Below are 23,465 nucleotides of genomic sequence, written 5' to 3'. Positions count from 1 at the left end.
ATATTTATTCGTAATACATCATCATGGGTATAATTGTGTCATTGTAAAATTCAAGTTGGTAATCGTAGTCATTGTTCATTCCACAGGAAAGCAAAATATATGAGGTACACTATTTAAAATTTGTTCAACTTTCTTTAATTTTACAAATAATTAGAAAACATTTGATAGTATGGTAAGCGAAGATTGATAGTGGCTAGCAGTGGAATCCAGGATATTTGATCAATGTGAGAAATCGCAGTGTGATTAACCGTGTTGTGTAATTCAATGTTTATTGATTGTCTCAATAGTATGTAATTTTCATATCATCAGGAATTTTCCATGGTCAACACATGCTTCTGTCTATGGTGATAGAGCTTCTCATTGTCTTACTTTGGGTTATTTCAGAATTCGTTGGAACAAATGAAAATGAACGGATTAAAGAAACGCCTGACACTGGTAAGTCATTGATTGATGAGACGAAAGATTTTGTAGATTGAATACTGAAAAGAACCATTTGACGATCGAATATTTCCTTTTTAACTCATATACTGATTATACAATGTAATGCTATGTAGTTTTTCTTTCTTGACCCTCTGCTATATATGTTTATGTTCTCTCATTTTACCATTGGTTCATGCGTTTTTGTGAAATGTTTTAAACGAACGGGTGCTGAAATGATATATTCATTTTTGATTTTATTTTGAGTACCTGGAAACGCTTTGTTATATCAGTTATTGAACTTTTAACTGTTAGTTGTAATAATTTTAGACACACTCAACACTCCCCACTTAGATTTTATAAAAAGTATGAATTGAAAGACTTGTAATTATCTGAATACTAACGGAATAATCTGGCCAAAATTATTATCTAGTCCATAACTGCCAATGATTTTCTAGTATGCATTAACCAAAGTCTGTCTGACCTTAATACCACAAGAATGTTTAATCGATAAAATGAATAGCAAAATAATCGAAGTAATCTATTATTAATGATAATGGGATAAATACGCATGAATAGATTCTTTAATTCAAAGTCAAAAAGAAAATGAAGAGTGAATGTAGCTTTGATATTATGAATGATTCTGAATCATACCACATCAGAATATTCAAACTTCATCAAGAATTTAGAATGAGCCATCCCGGAGTAGTAAATCACCTCACAAGCTATCTTTCTTTGAATACCTTCAATGCCATAATAAACACTAACCGTCTCTACGCTTTCACTTTGCTGTTGTTCAAATCAACATTTCTAAGGAAGATATTCGAGGTTGGAGAGTAAATCGGACATTTGAATACGAGCTATGCCATAAGCTGTTGAAAAACAGATCAATGCAAAAATCTTCTCTTTGATGAATCAGTCTCATTTATTTATATTAACATCCAATTGTAATTAAAAAACTAAGGTGTTTTCCCCATGACATCATCAATTAAATGTCTAAAGTAACTCCATCACACTTAATCGTTCCCAAACTGTCTGTCTTTTATAACCATCATATATTCGAATCAGTAGATAATTTTATTGCTTACACATATTTCTGTAGCAACAAAGATTTTGGAAGAGACTATACAAAACAATACCAATAACTCACATGTATCGAATCATTGTATTGATTTTTACGAAACAGCATGTGGAGAGTGGGAAAAACTCAATCACTTGCCAAAAGATGATGCTAGTTTAACCACTTTGCAAAGGATGGGAATGAACGTTGATAACTACTTCTGGAAGATAATTGGTAAGTCATGGTGCAATAATGTTATAATATAATTTGTGCTGATATTTACGTCTTAACCCTTTGCCGAAATTTAAAACAACAAGCAAAGAGAAGCGAATTGTTTACAGACAACGTTTAAAATTATCTTGCAGAATTCGCGCAAGTAGGCAGATAGCCATGCTTCAACCGAACTGAAGGATCTGTAAACAAACTCAAACAAAATTTCAATCACTCAAGATATAGGTAGTAGCACATCTTGGACAAATAACTTTTGTTTCGAGGGCGGACCCCCTATCTATTACTCTTTACTGAATGTGGTACATCAATCAAAATTGATATTGAATTATTCCCTGGAATATCATATAACACTTTCCATACAGTACTTCATAAATTAAAAAATATCAAACTTCTAGATTTCTTTGAGAAACTGAACTTAAAAGTATATTGTATAATCTTATTCGATAGCAGAAAGGCTGTTTATTTAACTAATTGTCCACGTGGAAATATCGTTTTACTCTCAGGTTTCATGAAGTTATGTTCTAGTTGGAAGCAAGTGATATGTGTGCTTTTGGAGTTAGATTGAATCGTATGTTTAGCTGAAAGTTCAGAAGTCAGGCTACATACCATTTGCCTGTTATCTGCGAATTATATTTATAATCTATTTCAAAATGATGATCTACATGAGATACGAAAACATTGGATCATGTTAGATAGTAAGCGACGTTACTCTGAAGTTATTCAGATGAAGTATAGCCTTTGGAAAGACTAAGACTAAATAATATCAGACCACAATGTTTTAGTTCATTCTATACATCTTTTGTAATCGAACCTGATTGTTAATTCTGTTAGGATGCAATGTGGTTACTAGTCCAAATGAGTGAATATTGAATTCCTTGAAGTACATCAGCTCTTCAACTTTGAATTCACGCAGTGCTGACTTATCACTTGTAAGTCCTTCCTCAATTCGCCTAACATCAGAAATCCATACTCTTTTTTCAGTATCAAATTCACGACAATTTACCGAATGGATTCATTAGAATAACCATCATTCGACTTATACCAAATATATTAAATATCTCATGAATGGTCATAAGAGGATAAAGAGCTGTAGGCATTATTGTTTTATAATAAACCCTTCGTTTGTTTGAATCAAATATTCCTTGTTTGTTCTTCATAATTTGATGTCAATAATTTTCAATACTTCCAAGCAAACGACTCCTACTATAAAGAAGATCGGCGCTTACAATCAGCTCGAGCATTTTACAAATCTTGCGTAAATAGTCGAAATTCAAACACAACACGTGATAGTCGTCATCATTTGATACACAGGTATTTTGGCGGATGGGAACTAATACCATCACTTTCGACAAACATAAACAATACAAATAAACATAAGCAAAATAAAATGAATAACGGGCTTACCAATCTATTTCTACCAATATTAACTCAAACTGGACGTTCACCATTATTTTCAATAAACATCGCGAGCGATATTTTTGCTGTTATTGTAAGCACTTCAATTATATATCTCATATCAAATTTCTTTATATTATATTCAATGTTTTTGAATCTACTACGAACATTGGTAATACACGTTAGAACTTGACGTTGAAAGACTTATATCAAATAAAATTTGGATTGTGATGAAACGTATTGTACTCAATTTATAGTAAACTAAAAGTGATTGACTACTTCTAATTATGACCAATAACCCAAACTAGAGTAAGAAATCCTGATCGAGAGGAAGTGTGTATCGATGAAAATTCGCATGTAATATATGCTATTTAATGAAAACACGACTCTGGTATGATAAATATTGATGAAATATGTTCATGAAGCGATAGTACTTTAGTGATATGTGGCGTTCAAGTTAATCCACTATGGTAAACAAGAACAACCAGTCTTTAGGTCAATCCAACCCTACAATGAATTTTAGTTGACCGAGTAATATGATTTCGATGAATTCGTTACAATATTCTACTGCGAATTTTGATAAACTAATAAATAGTTTACACTGTCACAGCTAGAGATTTTGCGATGTATGCACGTAAATAATAAATGTGTTCAAACTTTGATAAATCAAATTCTTTTTAAATAGAGCGACGATTGAATATATGGTTTATTGTATTACTAAGGAAAAGGATTCTATTGATTTTACATACTGAAAACTAAAATATAACTAGGACGATGGTTTAACCCATTTTGGTTATTCTTAACGGTGACTACTCAAATCATATTCTTAGAACTAAAGCCAAAACACATCATACTACTTTAAATGCTTTTTCTATTGTTGTCTGATCTTTGATGTGGCGTGTAAACTGGTTAGGTGAAATATAAAAATTTCGATATACTGTTCGCATAACCATTAAATATTCGCTGTTATAATTTGACAGAAATTCCGTTTCTGAGGAGTTAAGTATATTGGACCACATGTCTTAAAGTTGGTTCTATCTCGTATTGCGGTACATAAATTAAAGCATTAACAAGTAACATTCACTTGGTGTTGTTTACTTCTGCACAACTATAATAGGTTTGATTAAGTTACTGTCAATGAGATTAAGGTTGACAAAGTTCATATTTTGTTGTGACCACTCTGTTGCTTAAGAAAATTGTCTATGGTCAGTTGTTATTTTCAGTATGTTCACTTAGGAAACACATCGTCATTGTTCGGGGACTCTTCTTTTCGACATCGGTGCTCTGAAACTCTGTTTTAAAACACATACTCCTTTGATGTATTTTCATTGTCCAGTTTTGATCGAATAATTACTTCTGTATACAAACTAATGGGTAGCAAAGAGTTCCATACTGGACCCTCTTTCAGTGTATCGCTTCATAGTCAGGCTGACGTATATGATACTTATAAAAAAGATATACTGATGACGCGTATATCATCTATAACAAAAATACTATCCCCAATTTCATCCTGAACAATACCAATAATTAACATCGTCTAATTACATTTACGTTGGAAGCTAAGACGAATTTGAAATTTTTCTCCCTTTATTTCAAATTAAAAATTTTTCAGATAGTTCATCACAAGGATTCATACACATTAAATGAAATGATCAATACTTGAATTTTCAAGTTTAGTCTTTAACCTCGACTGTTAGGAGGATTGGCTCCAAAGAAACAGCAAAAAGTAAATTATCCTGAATTAGACAAAAACCTCATAGTATTGGTCGTCACTGTGGGCTCACATTACGAAAACTGCAATGGGAACAGAAATCTGAAAGACTGATAATTGTTTAAATAAACACATCAAATATTCACATTTTTCCACTAGAATGGTCCTTCAAAACCATCTATACAGATACACGAAAGAAATCAAATAAAGATCTCATCAAAAACTGCCTCGCTCCTAAGTTATCAGCAGTTTAATAAATCAAAACAAAACTTTGCTTTCAAAAACAACACGTGTAATCTATATTACTTGTCTTCGTTAATAAATAGCCAGTCATAAGGACTCTCATACACTTTGTGAAAATTATTTTTTCATTGTTACCATCACATTAATAGGCCTAAGTGTTCCTTTATGTCTATCAGGTTAACAACATAAAAACAAATTTTATGTTCCTATTATTCCTTAACGTCTAGACAATTACCCAAACTTATTGTTACACTTGATTACACCAAACACTTGGATGTAGTTTCCTTCTTTGAATCTATAAACTCATTCATTTATTAAATCTCTACAGATACAATTTTAAGGTTCTAGTAAAGTATATCGTCGAAAAGAAATTTACATCACTGTGGTGTCCTCATCTTCACTGACGAAACTTAATTCCTTTTTTCACATAAAACCCGTAAATGGTTTTGCTGAAATCTGCTTGGTAATACGTTTTTTAAATAACACTTTCTAGCAGTGAATACACGTAATAAATCATTTTAAATCGATGTGTAATTCCATCTGAATATAATGGAAATATTTATATAAATAAAATACTCTCGACATATCTTGGAAACAAGAAATTATATCAAAATTTGCAAATATTTTACATGTATGGTGTCAGTAAAATAAGGTTTAATAGAATTCAGACCGTTATTACATGTCTTATGCAATACACATTTTGTTCAATTATTTAATAAACCACTGAAATGTATTTTGTCATTCTAATCTCATCAGATTTCACCTGGTCGGTTCGCTTTTCATCTAGATTCAACGCAGGTAACTTTTAAATGAGATTAAAAATTATTTATGTAGTAGGTATTTAAATGAAAGTTTGTGATTTATATCCCATTTCGTTATCAATTAAATGTCAGAATAGTCCTAAATATTAACATTCAAATGTTCCATTCAACCGAATGATTAATACCACGTATTTACTTAAATTAGTCCTTGATATCAAAATTATAGCCTTTGGATGAACTTACGTTCTATGTATCATGGCAGTGAATATAATTTAGATGTTTTCGTGATATGACAAAATCAGCTCACCAATATAATTCTTATTCCTGGCATCTAAAGAGAGTTGTAAATTTATGGTAGCTGCTACTCATCAAACCTTATTTAAATAGTCCATTTATATTCATTTCCATTATATCATGAATCCACTTCCGATATAGTCTCCAACCCTGTCTTACTAATGCATTTATGAAAGATAACTTGAATGATAGTTTGGAACAGTATTTAAGTACTGGAATAACACTTAGATAGTACTTCATAACAATATTTTGAGAAACGATGATCTTATTGATTGAATTGAAGATTATGTAATAAGCACACATGCTTAGTTGTACAGCAGACGTTCTACCGCTATTCAGTAATCTTTGTCTTTTTATCAAAAGATATGTTTAATAAACGCTCACGTTTTATGAAAAATTAGGGAATACGTTAGCGGACAGAGTATGATGAGAATTTGAATGGCAAACTGTATTTATATATTTGCGAGTACTGACGGAATAAAACATCATACTCTTAGATCGTATTTGCAATTCCAAAAGGTATTTAAATATATTAACTAATATTTATATATGAAGTTAAAAGGAGAATAAAATATCACTAGAATATTTTAAAGGTACATAAATGAAGTACGCTATTACCAGTTCATTGAAATGGTGATCATACCCGCCGATAATATAATTATTTTGTTTTCTTAAATATTGATTCTGCCTCTCGTAGTACCTTGATTTCCTAAGTATTACGAATTCTAAGTGTGAAATGTCAGGCCAGGAACTTGTGTGTCATAAATAAAGAAGTTCGGTACACATGATTTTTTCAACCGGTGGAATCGACAAATGTCACGTCACAATAGAAAAACCTAAAACTGTTTACATATCTTGTTGGATATTTATACATCATGAATAACGATCATAAACATCTTGAGAATAAATTCTGCTTGATAACCAGGCACATTTCAACATCTCACCAAATCAGTTCTTTATGTATAATGCAGTATGAGTAAACGAAGTTTAATATTTCATTTATTAGACTACTATGAATGAATCCGAAGAGGATTACTACAGGCTTGCATTTGAAACCGGAGTACATCTGTCTAAAAAAACACAACTAACGGAGGCTTTCCAGACAATGATTCGGTTAGGCAAAGTAAGCTAATTTAAAAATTTGTGTGTTTCCAAGTCCAAAATAACGATTAAGGTACTGACTGATAAAGTTACGAGTAATCAGATGTATACTTATTTATGATTACTCGAGACTAGTGTGGTCAATTTTATTTCTAAAGTAATTCTAATTTGTGGGAGGGCATTTACCTTTGTCCAAAAATAGTAAAATCGATCGATTATCTCTGAATAAAATAATGTGTTTCACACACAAATGTTTATATACATTCCACTCATCTATTCAAAAACGAACTAAATATACGGATAACCATTAACCTGCATTTTATGGTTTTTAACATCACATTAAATTGTTAACCGTTAGTAAATGCATAGGAGAATGTCATGAAGCTATTATGTATCAACGATTCAAGGAAACAGATTAGTGATTTACTGCATTAATAGCAACTAGACAATGTGGCTCTAAGGTTTGAGCAGATTCACCAATTTCAATAGGTTTTCTACTTAATAAAAATGAATCATAGAAAAATCACTCAAAATACTGAAACACATTTGAGAGAAATGCCATCGCGATATATCTACCTGATTAGAAATGCCTATTACATGCATTTGAACCCAAAAATCTCCATTTGATTCTGTAAATTCGAATACAAGATAATTATTAGTAGTTAGATTTCGTGGATACAATCAGTGAAATAAGTCCCTTGAAAAACAATCAACAAAAATACGTATGTTTACCAGATAAACAATTTCCTAGTACTTAGTTCTAAATGAATATCAATCATTTAACGTCATCAAGTTTCAGAAGATTTTACTGGGAATTGGCTGGTAAAAGCAGTGGTCTAAAAGACCGTCAATCCCGATATATGGAAAAAGGATGATAAACCTTATAATAATTATTCCTTGTATCGTATAACTGGAGTGTGCGATTGTCAGACAATGACTGTAAATGATTTTCACACAAGAGTCTCCTTTCGTCATATACAATTGAAATTAAAATACAACTGTCATTTTGATTCTTGTTATGTTTTACTTTCAATCTTCCAAAGAGGTCGATCTCAAAGACAACAAACGTGAGAGAATTTATTACGAAAAATGAACTACATTCCACATGTCCACAGGTACGTTTTGTCATATGACTTGCTCCAACTATGTTTTTTAAAATAAAGCTGTGTAACTGAGATTCTTGAAAAATATATTGAAGTTGATGACTGTCAGTCTATGCAATAAAATGTAGGTTGCTTGTCACGGAATAGTGGGACATTATTTATAGTGAAAAGATGAAAGTCAGCATTCAAAGTGTTTAATTTATATTTGTAAGTTCCGTTTTCTAGGAATCTATACTTATTTGAAATGTCGATAATCAGTATTATATTACTGAACTGTTTTACCTAGTAATACACAGGTTGTCATTTCTATGCAAACGGCTGTTACATGTGACGTTAAAGCCATTGAAAATGTCATTCCATTTCAACTTCAGAAATCATATTATCAGTTATTTGTAACTTATTTTACTTATGTAGATCGATTGGAGTCACGTACTTGAAAAGGTGTTAAAACAAACTGGATATGTAAACTATCAGAAACTACCAATCATTATAGAACAGCGATCTGAACTCCGTCAACGTTGCTCAGAATATCGTGATTTATTGAATGAAAAAGATGGTGGAAGGTAAAGCATACTTTAGTTTCTTTATGGTCGCAGTCGATAGGTTTGTGAAAATGTACACCTACGTCTCTCAACAACTAATTATATTAGTGTAGAGGATTTGTGGAGATTGTAGAACTTTTACTTTTAAATCACGGGTTGACCTTGGTTACACTACGACTTAAAACCTAGAAGCTCTTGGTGACTCCTTTGTCCAGGCATGAGATGCCTCATCTGTGCACATCAACAATGATAATCAAGCACAGGCAAAAGATAAGGGTCGTGCGATATCGTTAGTTATAGTTAGACCTTCACACCGATGGATACTAACTCAATAATCTAGAAATTGAAAGTTCACGTTTGGGACTAAGGTATTCGGTTTCCATTTTTAGTAAATATCAGTGAACCTAATACTTGTCTCAATGAATCTCTTTGTCTATTTTTCTGTTACCAAAGGAAATTTCTTTTAGTGAATCGATAAGAACCCAGATTATATGATCTACATTAACTCCTTAAGATCATCCGGATCTCATAAATTTTAGATATTTCAATTTTATTTAATTTTTATGAAAATGTGTAAAAATGTTAAGTCGACAAAAGTTTTAATTATTTTATTAGCGTTAAATAGATTGCACACATTTTGGAATTTGCATTTCAGACTTGTATGTCATTTTCAAATAGTAGTTCATGAGTCAATTGAAGCTAGACCACCATGGGAAACCTGGAAGAACTGGATGGTCGTTTTGTCCCAGTATAGGACTCCCCAGAAATACGCATCCACTATTCCACCACATGAGATTTAAACCCATGACTTATCGGTCTCGCGCGCCAGTGCTTAACCTCTAGACCACTGAATCGACGGGCATCCAACGGTGTTAATGTCTAACTGCAACTAATCCAAGAAGTCAAGCAACCGTCCACCATTGTCTTCAGTGAGTTACTATCTCACAACAGACTTGTTCATGATATGATTAAAGCTCTACAACAGTTATTCGAGTTTAGAATCATTCGTCAGTGTTATTTATAAATTAGATATGTTGTTATACCGATACTTTCTTATCATTATTACCATTACCCTAGCTTTATTGAAGGGTTTTGTTGACCAATTTTTTTTCTCTTCATTAGTATACTGCGCACAATATCTATTATGGATTTTTTACGAGAACAACAAATTAATACTCTAAACGTCCATGCATTTGGAACGGATCATAACTTGAATTCATGTTAGTAATATATTCAACAATGTATTTATTTACCTAATACTCAAAGCAAAAAAATAAAATTTATTTGTAGTTAATAACTAAAACGTATGGCATGGTAAGGTCATGAAATTTTTTGACTACACACAAACATATCATTTCAGCTTTACTCGTTCCCATTATATTGTATCCCGTTTTGAAGAAGCATATTCCGTCGACATGATGATAATTGGATTTAAGTGAAATTTTTAGTAAAAAAAATCATGATACGTAACAGACACTCCTGATGACTGACATATATTCATTTCCAAACTGTTAAATCTAGAATGTTATTCGGTAATAATCTACTGATATAATTACTGGTTACTGTGAAATGTCGATCCTAAAGTCAATGATGAGATTGTGAAGCGCCTACTCAGCTGACATTGAATTTCTAACCACGTTTCCACATGTGATTCAAGGATTTTATTGCATCGAATTGTTTATAAGAAGAACTGAAATGACAAAATTATATATCACCTATTGATTCTAAAAGATATACTGGTGAACATCAGTGTTCGTTTAGTAATGTATTTACAAGTCATTACTACAATTATACTTTTGAAGATGTAAATGTATAGTAAGTGGAAGTTTGGTGAGGACCAAATTAAAAACTGTTGAAAAACTGCTTTTCCAGTGTGACGCTAAACGAATAAACGATTAACAAACTTATTCATGTTTTAGTTCTTTCATAATTATGTACATTTCTTCATCTCAGAAAAAGATGTGTATATTTAGGAAACACGAAACAAGTCATAACAATCTTAAGAATGCTGTGAATAAAAGGTAATTTTCACAGTATATCGGATTATAACCGTTATCGAATTATCAATAAGTAGATCGGTAGCAAACAAATTTTGCATGTCAATGATCTTCATGACTAGAAACGCCCCGATCAGTGTTGATGTGTTGTAAATTCATATACTGATAAAGTATGATATTCTTAATTTATGTGACCTAACGTCACCGGTGATGTCGAAAGTATTGAGCACATAAATAAAGATGATGTCAAGCATTTGATAAACAAGGTGGTAGTTACCAATCGAAATAAATTTTCCTATTGCATGCTGCCTGCATAATTGAACAGAAGTGTTTACATATGAACAAATGCGGTATGCTCAGAAAATCTCATCAACGTAACCCATCATGATTGAACCAATATAGATTTATTCACTATTGTCATTTTCAGTCACATCGACAGAAATAGAGCGACCTAAAATAGTAACCTTCTAAAGTATATATCGAAGTAATGGACGTAAACATCTTCTCAGTTAAACATTATTTTTAATATATTCTTGGTCAGCTTCACGTTGAAGCAAGTATACGAATGATTGAGGACACTAGAAGTCATGAGTACTAGATATGCAAACACTGTATCGAAACGATAGAGTATCATGTGTTTCATGGGGAATATCAACATGAACTTCATATTTGCTCACATACTCACTGATTCGGTTCTTTCCTTATATAAATTTATTTAATCCTCCCACAGCATATACTATTTCATTTTATTTAAAATAGCTTCACAGCCACATTTTGATGAGCAATGTATAACTCGGTTGAAGGACGGTTTCCCATGGACACTTGAAAGACACTATATCCGTTCGCATGTAAACGAAACACACAAAACAGAGGTCAGTTCATGTCATATTTTACTTATTTACAATGTTTGTACAGTAGACCCTCTTAGCAATAATATGAAGTCGTTAGATGATGAAATGAGACAATCCAAGTAGATTGCTAGAAGCAAATTATTCCTCGATTAGGTAGTTCCTCATATACCCAACAAGCTACAAAACAACTATCAAATTCGAACGAAACCTACTCATTACAAGGGGATGACATATCTGAGTTAAATGGAAGTATCATAGGTTACTCTGTTACGAAATTCGGGTAACGCAAAGAAACGGTGACCCCGATTGATTTTTTATGTCATCTTTCTGGATACAGTCTGCGTATTTCACAGATCTTAGTAAAGCTGTTTTAGTAAACTCAATCCAAACATCAATTCTATCAGCTTTTATTGAACGACTGACATTACAAATCAACACATTCTACTCCAATTCAGTATAAACCATTCTGGACTGTGAACCATAATGGAGTTATTTGTGATAGTTTGCGAGATAGTTTACCTATCACAACGAGAACCGATAACTTTTTGATAATGGACACTTGTACATACAGTCTTTCATTTCATGCTAAACTAGTGGAAACACTACAGTGAACAATGTCATACTAGATTGATGGGATACGAACTCAGATATAAGATACAATAGTAAAATTGCTCTTAATTTATTAACTTGCATGAATCTGTCGTCCATGACAGAGCTTAACTGTTCACAATTAGATAAATGGAACCCAAAATAGTGATCAACTGTTCAACCCTATGGATGACGTCATATAAATTCGTTCTACTGTTATTAATATGTGAACGCTCAAGTATAGACATTGAAATATTTTACTTATCTAAATGGTCAGACATCATGATTATCCATCTTGTTATGAGTAATCAGTGTCTCCAGACATAGAAACCCAGTTAATTACTGAAAAAATCTTATTTTTCATTCTAAACATCAATTATATTTAGGTAAATATATGTAGACATTAGTATGGTCAAATTCGAATGGCTCGTAAATGATTTTTCAGAAGAAAGTGTTGAGGTTCTTTGAGGAAATAGTCTAAATTAATATTAATTTACTGAAATATTGTCAGAAACACCTATGTACTCAACAGTCATTCATTAATATTCAAAGGTCAAATATTATTTAAATCAAGAGGTTACGAGCACACTTCACATCAAATGACGTACATTCACACAAAATGATATTCAGCATCTTAACATAATAAGCGTTTAGCACAAAATATTTCCTACCGGAATTCGTGCTCAATGACATTGACCTCGGTTATTTTTGAAATTGAAGAAGTTTGTGATGCAATAATTAGGGTCACTTTGATGTTAATCCATTAGAATTTCAAACCTATTTTCATACTTACGCCATTTCTCTCGAAAAAGATTACAATTTCGACGAAAACGTACTGGATATTTTTCAAACGATCTTCACCATCACTGCTGCGGTCTGTCCCTCAAAAGTTGTGAAATTATTCTTTCCAATTCCGACATAAGTTCGTACTAGAATTACATGAATTGGTCCACAGCGTTCCAATATCAACCTAGTTTCGATTACACAAGTTACTGAAACCATTTCTCTGAAACAATTACAGTTTCGACGAAAACTTTGTGATTATTTTTCAAATGATCTTCAGAATCTTACGAAGTGCCATCACTGCTTTAGTCTGTTTAAAGACTTAGGAGTTGCAGTGTGCGATAAACACCTAAACAATATGGGGTGAAAGTTCGTTATTGTTAACACTACATTCTATTGTCAAGATTAAGGGTAACGCAATACAATTCGGTAGGAGTAGACAAATAACTATGATGTTGGTGAGACGGAACTAACACCATAACATATTTCTATTAGCCGGATTGCAGTTAGACATCAACACCGTTGGATGCCCGTCGGTTCAGTGGTCTGAAGGTTAAGCGCTCGCGAGAGACCAATAAGTTGTGGGTTTAAATCTCATAGGGTAGGATAGTGGATGCGTACTGCTGGGGAGTCGTATACTGGGACGAAAAAACCGTCAAGCTCTTCCGGGTTTTCCATGGTGGTCTAGCTTCAATTAGCTCATGAATTCACTTGTAAAATAGACGAACTGTTGCTGTTCTAATAACTATTGTCCGTTAAGTAAGTTAATAAAAAAGTCTTAATCAAAATTAACTGTAAAAAAATTAGTTGTATGATAGTTGCTATCAATCAAAGACTCACCATGATCTTTCGACCATATTGCTAGAATCAAGCTTAAGATACGCTCATATGTGGATCTCATAAATCATCCTTCACATTTGTAAATGGTTCGTAATACTTTTGAAACGTGATATACACTTTCTCAGTTTGAATAATTTTCACTCTATTACAGGTGATCAATATGTTTAAAGAAATAAAAGTCACTATAATTAACTCAATACCAAAAATCAAGTGGTTGAAGGAAAGAGAAAAGAACTTCATGAAAAAAAAGGTTTGTCTATGTTTTAGTGAGATGATTGATTGTTGTGAAAAATTGTAGGTTTCAAAAATGGACATATTCGCCTTGTACTCTAATCAAAATGCTTCTGATGTAAAAGAAAATCTTTCAACAGTATACCAAGTAAGTTAACTACAGTTCTCTTACAATTGCAAAATAAATTATTTAACATGTATATTTGATACAACTAATGCATATTTTATTGAAAACTACTCATAATCTATATGTTACCGTATATATTAGTCTATAGAAAATAGACCCACTTATCCTGTCGGAAGCATGTGAAACTTACGAAAGATTGTTGTTTGTAGAACTCACTAGTTATGACACCTGGTGTATTATATACGTATTTTACATTTCTAAACAACCTTGGTTAGACACCATCATTAATTAACAGAGAAAATTCAACTCACTGGTCTATATTCTGCATTTTGGCAACTCTGAGTTGAAAGCATAAAGGGTTCAAATATATGGGTCAATTTATGGACCAATATGCTGGTCCTCAGAGACTACACATCAATCTTATCATAATTTAGCTAATTCAATGAATGTACAGAACAATCAGCTACAATCTCGTAACAGTACAAGGTTGAATGTGTATCACTAAGCGGCAAAACTTTCAATCACACGAAGACCACTCGCACAACTTTATACTTTAGTTAAATCGTTTCGGTAGCTTGGCGTTACAAATTGAGAAACGTCAACTTACGTGACAATGATTAGCTTGACAATGAAAAACCAAAATGTTGCTTCAACAACACTGCCATATCCCAAAACATCTGATTCGCAAATATTTACATATTAAACTGAAAAACAGGATGTTAAGAAGGTGTTTTGACTATTTATTAATGAAATCTATCAATGTTTTTCTTTCACACAAATAATATTTAGTACCCAATTCGAGAGGACAATTATTACATAAACGAATTTTACATCCGTAAGGCGAAATATATTGACACTTTAAAAACTCAATTATACAAGTATAACCCGTAAGTTGTCATGATATCTCTGATATAAAAGTTATCAGAAATTATTAATTTTACTATTTAACTACAAGGATTTGAATATATTTTAATCACATTTATCTTATTTATTGTCGCCTTCTTCTGAATAGAACCCCTATTACCATGAAATCAAATTGATTCGGTGAATGTGTGTTTGGTTCGTTTAGACGTCTTCCCACTAAAACGTGCAACCTATATGCTAACTAAAATCTTAGAAAACAGCAGGACATAAATATTATTTTTCTAAGCAAACTTTCTGTGCCTACATTACATTATTTAAAAACGTAATGAGGTGAGAATGGTTCATTCATTTTATAACTCGAACGACAAATGCTAATGGTGCATCATCTCTATTACAACTCTTATGTCATGTAACACCTTCACAGGAGATTTGACAATAATTACTAAAGTAGATCGCAATAAAAGACGAAAGTTCATGTAAAATAATTACCAATGACATAAGTCTTTCAAACAACGAACAGTCTAGTTCAATAAGTACAAAAGTTGAACTGATTATTTACTTACTGGCTATTCAAGAAATCACAGATATTTATTATGAATATTAGAATCCATATTATTGAAACAGTTGTAAAAATTTACTTTCATTCAGATTCCATAATCACATATTGTAAACTGACCCACAAATTTAAACCTCATTTTTGCTTGAATGAAACCGCTTCATTCATTGGATTCATTAAGTATCATGTAATATAATCCATGCTAGTTTATGATCAAAATGAAATTCAAGACATTTTGTACCGTAGTATTCTTGAAAGAATTAGGTAATGAAATGCCAAAATGGTGAAATATTAATGAGATTGTACGACATTTGAAATAATCAAACCTTTATTTTTTTGTGAGCAGATCTCCGATAGGATCACCGGTATTTCTTGTAACAGCTTTTTATGCAACAGATGGGAATCGCATATATTTATTGTCCGGACTTCTACAACCTCCACTTTATTATGAAAATGCTAGTTTAGCTTCGAAATATGGAGCACTTGGTTGGATTATAAGTCATGAAATTATGCACGCCATAGGTATCAAAGGTTCGTTCAATCACTTTCATCAATTTTCAGTTTCTTAAGAGTAATATTAACTAACTAGTATAAAATTATTACCTTCGATATAATATTGTTCATAAAATCACAATATGATTTTATTGTCTTATGAATTCATGGAAAAATCTGTTATTTGAGATCACATCACTGAGAGGAGGGCAATTTCACGACAATTTTTTATGTGAATAAAAAGAAAAGAATATCCAATCGTCACAATATTTAAATATTCAAATATAACAACAGATCGACGTTTCAGTGTAGTTCAGTAATTTATAAAACATTTTGCTTGTGCTACCATGCAGCGGGTCGTAGATTGCCGTCAACTAGTAGAGATGTATTTCGAAAGAATTATCAAGTATTTTCAGCTATACTATCAAACACTTGACAACATCCGTGTTAACTCAGTTCACACCCATATCGGTTACTTTTAACAACTGAATAAAAAGCTCGTTTGTGTTATCGATCCACGTCTCATAATAATACACTCACTGGCTTTGGCACTAGAAATAACCTTACAGAACATCAGGCTATCCACTTAAGAAAAAATGACAAGTTCCCTGGTGTTGCATTGGCCTGCCATATATAAACTATTTATCAATTACTAAACCAGCAAACATAAAACTTTCTTATATTTCATGTTTACTCTCTACATTAAATGTTGATTTTTATAACAATCTGATCATGCCTGTAAACTGGTGTGAATTCTGTAAATATTATTTTCAGAATATATTATTATTATTATTATTAATTGAAGATACATTTAGATAGTGTATACTTTCATTGGAATTGTAGGTTCATAATTTGGTTGCTTTTATTCTCTCCAAATTTCCAAAATCATTTTATTCTATAAATCAATAACCAATCGATACTCAGTATTACTCCGTTGTTACCGTACACTGAATATCAGACTCGTTTGCGAATACAACATTAGACTGCTGTTGTACTGATAGTAAATTGATGATATAAATTTTCACTGATTCAATACTGGTGATTATGCAATATAGAATGTCATCGAAACTTCATCCATAGTACTCATTGAAAACCATTCTCTCATTTAGTTCTATATCAAATGCGATTTCCAATGGAATAATTTGAAATCATGTGAAATAATTTGTTTTACTCTGGTCTGCTGTACACCGACGAGTTACGCCTAAACGCCTGTTGTATAATTTCATTTTAATATTGATTGTTTGAATCTTCCCATTAATGTTGACAAATGCAATCGATTAGTTTCTTATTGGCATATGTGCATTATGTGTGGATTACCTTGATATTAGCTTAGGTCATAAGCATGATAAGCAAGGATGGGATGTAGGTACATCTAGCTGACGAGTCCCAAATAGAACAAAACATTTAGGCACCGATTTCTGTTTAGCCTTTCTTCTACTGTACATGCAAAACAGCAATTATGTTAAAAAGAATAACAATTTCAATAGAGATAACCTGTTAGTTTCGTTGTATCTCTAGGTGTACTGTTTGATGAGAACAGGAATAAACGGAATTCGTTCGATGCTATATGGTCAACCAGTTTGATACATTCGAGAGCTGTATGTCTCAGTGCTCAGTATAGTTCCTATAAATTCACTAATTTAAAAGTAAGTTTAGTTACTTTATGAATATGAACATAAAAATATTTACTAATATTTTGTGTAATCACAGCTTATCTAGAACAAAATAATCCCTAGTCATGCCGTGATAATGTTTCCAACGTTATTCAAATTGTAATTTACTTAGAGTCTGAAAATAGTGAAGAATGAGCTTTTACTTATTATTATACGTTACATCAGTTATTGCTGTTTTCTGATTTCATATACTGTACAAATAACAGTAAAAGTATATAAACACGAAACTCTTTTAATGTGTTCTACTTGTCCCGTTCATCAGAAAAAATAATCGAATTATGCTATGAATGTGTTATGTTCTAGTACTGACCAAAACCTATAGACGACTTTAAGGAACCGATAGGCAAGCAGGACTAGACTCATTCTCTGTGCTTGACGGCGGACTCAGTACTTACTTGCTCTGCGCGAAAAGGAAGCACAGAAGACCAATGATCACCCGTCCGAAATGATCTACATATTTCAGACAGAGGTAGTTTATATGCAACCACACCACACTGTATTTACAACCTCATCAACTGATTTGTCATCATTCCCTAATACCATGTGTCTAACCTGATTAATACTTACCGAACAGGTGCGAGAAATATTTGTGATCCAATACTAGTAACTTACGCGTATCCTCTACCCTTGATGACCACGTTTCGGAGCCGTAAGTTGAAACAGAACTCTGCGTTTTATCGGCGAATTCACCAAACAAGACTATTTCATGTGAGTATTCAAGTCAGTAAGTGGACCTCCTGACAGAAGATCAATCTCAAAAAATTCAGACAGCCAGAACGTTATTTCCAGCAGTGGGTAATGAAATTGAGCAAAAATGAAGATAGTGGACAGCCTTGTCGTACACCGATTGAGGTTGCAAAATCAGAACTTACTTTCTCTTAATCTCTGCCCGGATAGAACAAAATGAACTTCGATTGTCCAACCAAATATCACTCTTGTACACTGAAAACTGACTTTCAAGAATTTTGTTTCGCTATATTTAACGAAACTCGCTAATAATTTCGTAAACTGTTATGTGATTAAATTTGAATAAACTGTTATTGAAAATATTACAGAAATTGAAAAACCAAGATTACAAAATTAATTCAGACTCTTTACTAACACGTTTCTTTGGAAGTAAACTTACCTTTATTCAATAATGACTTTCGAAATCGATTCAACATCGTCTTCGTCTGACACGAATTTCATGAAATATACATTCGTTCAATACTGATCACTAACTGGATTAAATGACTTTGAAACTTTAATACATCCCTTGATGAAACGCTCTTTAAAAATGAAAACTAAATAAAATTGCTTATAGGATGATAAGTCATTTAACTTAAAACTTTATTCGTATAAACTGAAAGTATTTCTGTTTGCGTGACATTATCACTTATTATGGAGAATAAAGTCTATCGTATGGAATGTCATATTGTATAGTTACAATATAACATTTCAGTGTAAAAAAAAGGGGTTATGAGCATTTCTGATTTCAGGTTCACAACCTTACATAACACATATCTCTTGATTATTCAATTGATTCAGGCTTTCCAGACTGATACTCAAGAAGAAATATTGGCTGACAATAATGGATTAAAAGCATCTTACTACGTAAGTACGCTTAGATAATGTGATTTTGTTTATGACCACTGAAATTAGACATCAGTTATTAGACTACTACTGTGTATCTTGAGTAGTTCGATAATTTCCTTCCAATTAACAAAAATCTAAATATTGTATAGAAAAATAAATAATACCATTATTCGTGTGTCATTTATGAGATCAATATAGAAAATTTGTTAACTCACCAAAACATAAGAAGGAATCAAATTTGATAAATGGCAAAATATCTCAGTTACTTTAAATAAATGATAATTTTTTCAAGTGAACATAAGCGTTCAAAAAGCGGTTCGATATCACGTTCATTATTTTACCTTTCTATACCCCATCATATGATTGATAATTGAGTAATAAACAATTTATTAAGCTATTCAAGAAAACATTGATACGCCTGACCCAATTGTACTGCATTCTGAGTCACATGCTCCTTTCTCCGGATTCAAACGCTCTTTTGTTATTACACAGCTCAAAGTTATCTCATAATTGCAGAAATGAAAACGAAAAGCAACCAATCCTGAGTGTTCTGTCCATTCATCGAAACGGTATTTGTTCAAAGCTTTATTGGCGTCAACTCTGATCGAAGTATAAAAATAAATCACTGGATAAAACGAAATGAAGTTAAGACTAAGTTAAAGGGTGGGTTAGTTGTCCAAATAGATGGATCTCTACATATCATCATAACCAACAAAGCAGTTGAAAATCAAACTGATTTCCTAGAATATTTCTGTGAAATCGATTCATTGAGCCGAATAACCTGTAGCATGGCTTATGATTCTTTCGCTAGTTAAAATAGGTGCATAACACTGTTACTCATTTTCTCGTTCGCGATTCATGGAAAATACGAAATAAAGCACAAATTGCATAGGTTTATTTTGGTCGTTCATAGTGCAAACTATGTTAACAAAACATGTGGGGAAAAGTGTTTCACGAACACATCACCTGTGTATATTAAATGATGTTTTACTATTACGTATTATGATCATTGTTTTCAAAAACGCTCAGGCACAATAAATTTTACGCTACAAAACATTCTTTATTCAGACATACAGGCGTTTGTTGAACAAGTTCTCGAATAATGTTAGCCAAGATCACCATCAGTCACTTGCATCTGATCGATTGTTCTTCCTCTCTTTCGCACAAGTAAGTCAAAGTTTTGATTTGTTTGTTATTCGTAAGAATAAACATGGTGCATTTCTCAATGTTATATTCAATGGTATTTATTATCTTTATCTAAAACACTCATCCTACATTCTTTGTTCTCCTTGAGCTTTCATGTGATTGTTGTAAACATCAACATTTTACATGAAAATCACCAACCCACACATGTCATTTTTCCTGAAATCCAACGGAAGAATAATGTCCAAGTTTATTGTCGGCACATAGGGTACATGGCATTCATGCAATTATTTCTGACATTACATTTTGACTAGAACTGGTGATCTTCCAAAAGAATTACATGGTGAACAACATATTCAGCTTCATCAACGTCCAATAACACTTGTTTAAATTCATACAAACCACCAAATTATTTTTCAATTTCTATGATCACAACGTATAGATTTAGATATGCACCTAATGAGAAGTTGGTTTAGTGGATCATTCATGTGAATAAACTTGCCATTCACAATTAAGCTGCCGAGTGAATTCATTTCGGTATTCACTAGTATAAAGTTCAACTCAATAATATTTTCGGTTTATGTGTAGAAGCTTGAAAAGTAGTAAAGCCTAAAACTAACACCATAAAATAACAAAATGAAAACTACTAATTCAACAACACTTATTTCAAAGATGTTATTGTTTAAAGTTTAATTTGATCAAATCTCTTAAATACTATCTTTATGTATATCTTTAAGTAAGGCATAATAAGTGCAATGTCAGCTCAAATATAATCCTATTTGTTTTATCATCAAATATCTAGTAATGTACTTTTCAACTGTTTTCATTATCTCATTTTCAAGGGTTTGTGTGGACATCATGGTGCGAATATGCTTGAACTAGATTCAGTAGTTCAGCCTCATGTTTTGGAAAAGTTTAGGTAAGAATTTATAACGATTTAATTTACATATATTATACTAAAAATTATGACTATGGAAATATTTGTTGCCACAAAAACTAGTTTTCATAGCAGATGTTGCAGTATAAAACGAAGAATTAAAAGCATTCAGTATTATATTCCATAACGAGAATGAACACTATCATCTTTGAATGCCATATAACTGTTACTTATCCCATACTACAAACGGCTATAAAATGTCACAAATCAAGGAATTCCGATGGTTCACAACTCCAGTGATAGTCGCCTACTTCACCTTGAATCTTATTAACTTTTCAGAATTTTTATCAGAAAAATAGTAATTTCAGTTTCCAAAATTTATAGTATTTGTATATTTAGTTTACGACTCTCCAAACTAATGAAATAATTTTATTTTCTCTACCTTGAAAGAGTAACCGGGGTGTTGGTTAATAATAACAGATTCGCACGTGCATATGGTTGTCCAGTTGGTTCACCAATGAATCCTAAAATGAAATGTGATGTATGGTGAAACTAATATATGCACTACATATTCTACACCCTAAAGATGCTTTGGAACGCTTCAACGTTTGACTGATTTATTTGCACTTTCTTAAACAAATCTTTAACATACACAATTCTCATACTCAGTTTTATTTTATGATCCTATTCACTATACATGTTAAATACCTATTTATCGGTCATACAACTTTATATCAACATAAGAATCAATGTACTCCAATTTTTCTTTCTTCTAAATTAGTAAACAACTTACATTATTTTGTGCTTATTATTTAAATTGAATAAATTTTAGTTAGTCTTATCACCGGATGTTCTGAATTCAAAAATATAAAAAAAATGTAGGAAACAGAAGGGGAGAAACACTATCAAAAATAGTTTGGGTCTAATTAAAAATGATCAAGATGAGTTTAATTTTACATTTTAGGTAAATCTCTGGTTTACATGCACATGAATTTAGGAATTCACTAAACTTTGGATCTCAGAACCAGCATCCAATAGGTAATATTGAGTTCCAACCAATAATTGAAATTTCACAAGCGTCTTCAATCGATACCAATCTCATATCTGAAATAACATGATGACACCGTGTTCTAAAGGTTTAGCTCTTCCAATGAGACCTGAAGGTCCTGTTTTCCATCCTTGGTAGGATTGTTTATGCATTGCTGAGGAGTTCCGTACTAAAACAACATATTTGTCCACAGCTTACAAATTTTTAAAGGTTGTCTAACTTGAGTCTGTTGATAAACAGATACAAATCGTCCCTTATAAGCTTGCAAATCTTTTATTATCGCAATAAATTAACTTTAGGATGATGTGATAATATTACCTTGACACATTTTAAAACCAAATCGATGTATTCCAACATTTGTAAACTGGTATAAATTTTCTGAATAACTGTGTGCGTTTAAACTTTACTGAAAAAAAATCCAGAAACATCATACTCAAATTTGCAGCATCTAATTGGATGTAAATCTGTGCTAAAAGTAATAACATCGATTCGTTTTGAAGTGAGTAAAAAAAGCAAAAGTAATTCTCTTAAATTTAATATATTCAAATATACAGACATGAGGTCACTGAAACAATACTTATACCATCCATATCGACGATGCTATAACACCAAAAATTCAAATGAAGTCATCTCATTACTGTATTACTACTGGGAAAAGTCTTTACAGTTTGATTACGCTTGCGTCACATTTAACACCTACACATATTGCTAGTACCGAATCATACCTATGAAGAAAAGTTTCTGTAATCAGAAAGCTGTATTGAATGCATAAATGAAGTTTGTCTGAAGACAACGTGAACAATAATCAGAACGGCCCAGCAGTGATTTAACTGAAAACAACAGACTGAATGCTCTGGCATAATTAAACAATTCAATGGCATCCATTAGAAGATTGAATAAATACTAAAGGGAAATACCTGAGTAGTTACGCATTGAAATACTTATACACATGTTGGTGTAGC

General features: G+C 32.0%; 1 protein-coding gene across 1 annotated transcript; it reads left to right on the top strand.

Annotated features, from left to right (window-relative positions):
* Positions 1-341: 341 nt before the first annotated feature.
* Positions 342-22,005, top strand: Smp_157440 (family M13 unassigned peptidase (M13 family); the record flags this gene model as incomplete). Its single annotated transcript, XM_018796094.1, has 12 exons — positions 342-435; positions 1,520-1,711; positions 2,899-3,197; positions 5,814-5,855; positions 7,119-7,235; positions 8,731-8,879; positions 16,042-16,226; positions 17,706-17,842; positions 19,397-19,453; positions 20,504-20,602; positions 21,421-21,497; positions 21,906-22,005. The coding sequence occupies 12 exons, from the start codon at positions 342-344 to the stop codon at positions 22,003-22,005; spliced, it is 1,548 nt and encodes a 515-aa protein (XP_018650341.1).
* Positions 22,006-23,465: the final 1,460 nt, after the last annotated feature.

Source organism: Schistosoma mansoni, chromosome 2, assembly GCF_000237925.1.
Source record: "Schistosoma mansoni strain Puerto Rico chromosome 2, complete genome".
NCBI classification, from domain to species: Eukaryota; Metazoa; Platyhelminthes; class Trematoda; order Strigeidida; family Schistosomatidae; genus Schistosoma; species Schistosoma mansoni.
The sequence above is the reverse complement of the archived record's forward strand: the minus strand, read 5'-3'. Positions and strand labels throughout refer to the sequence as shown.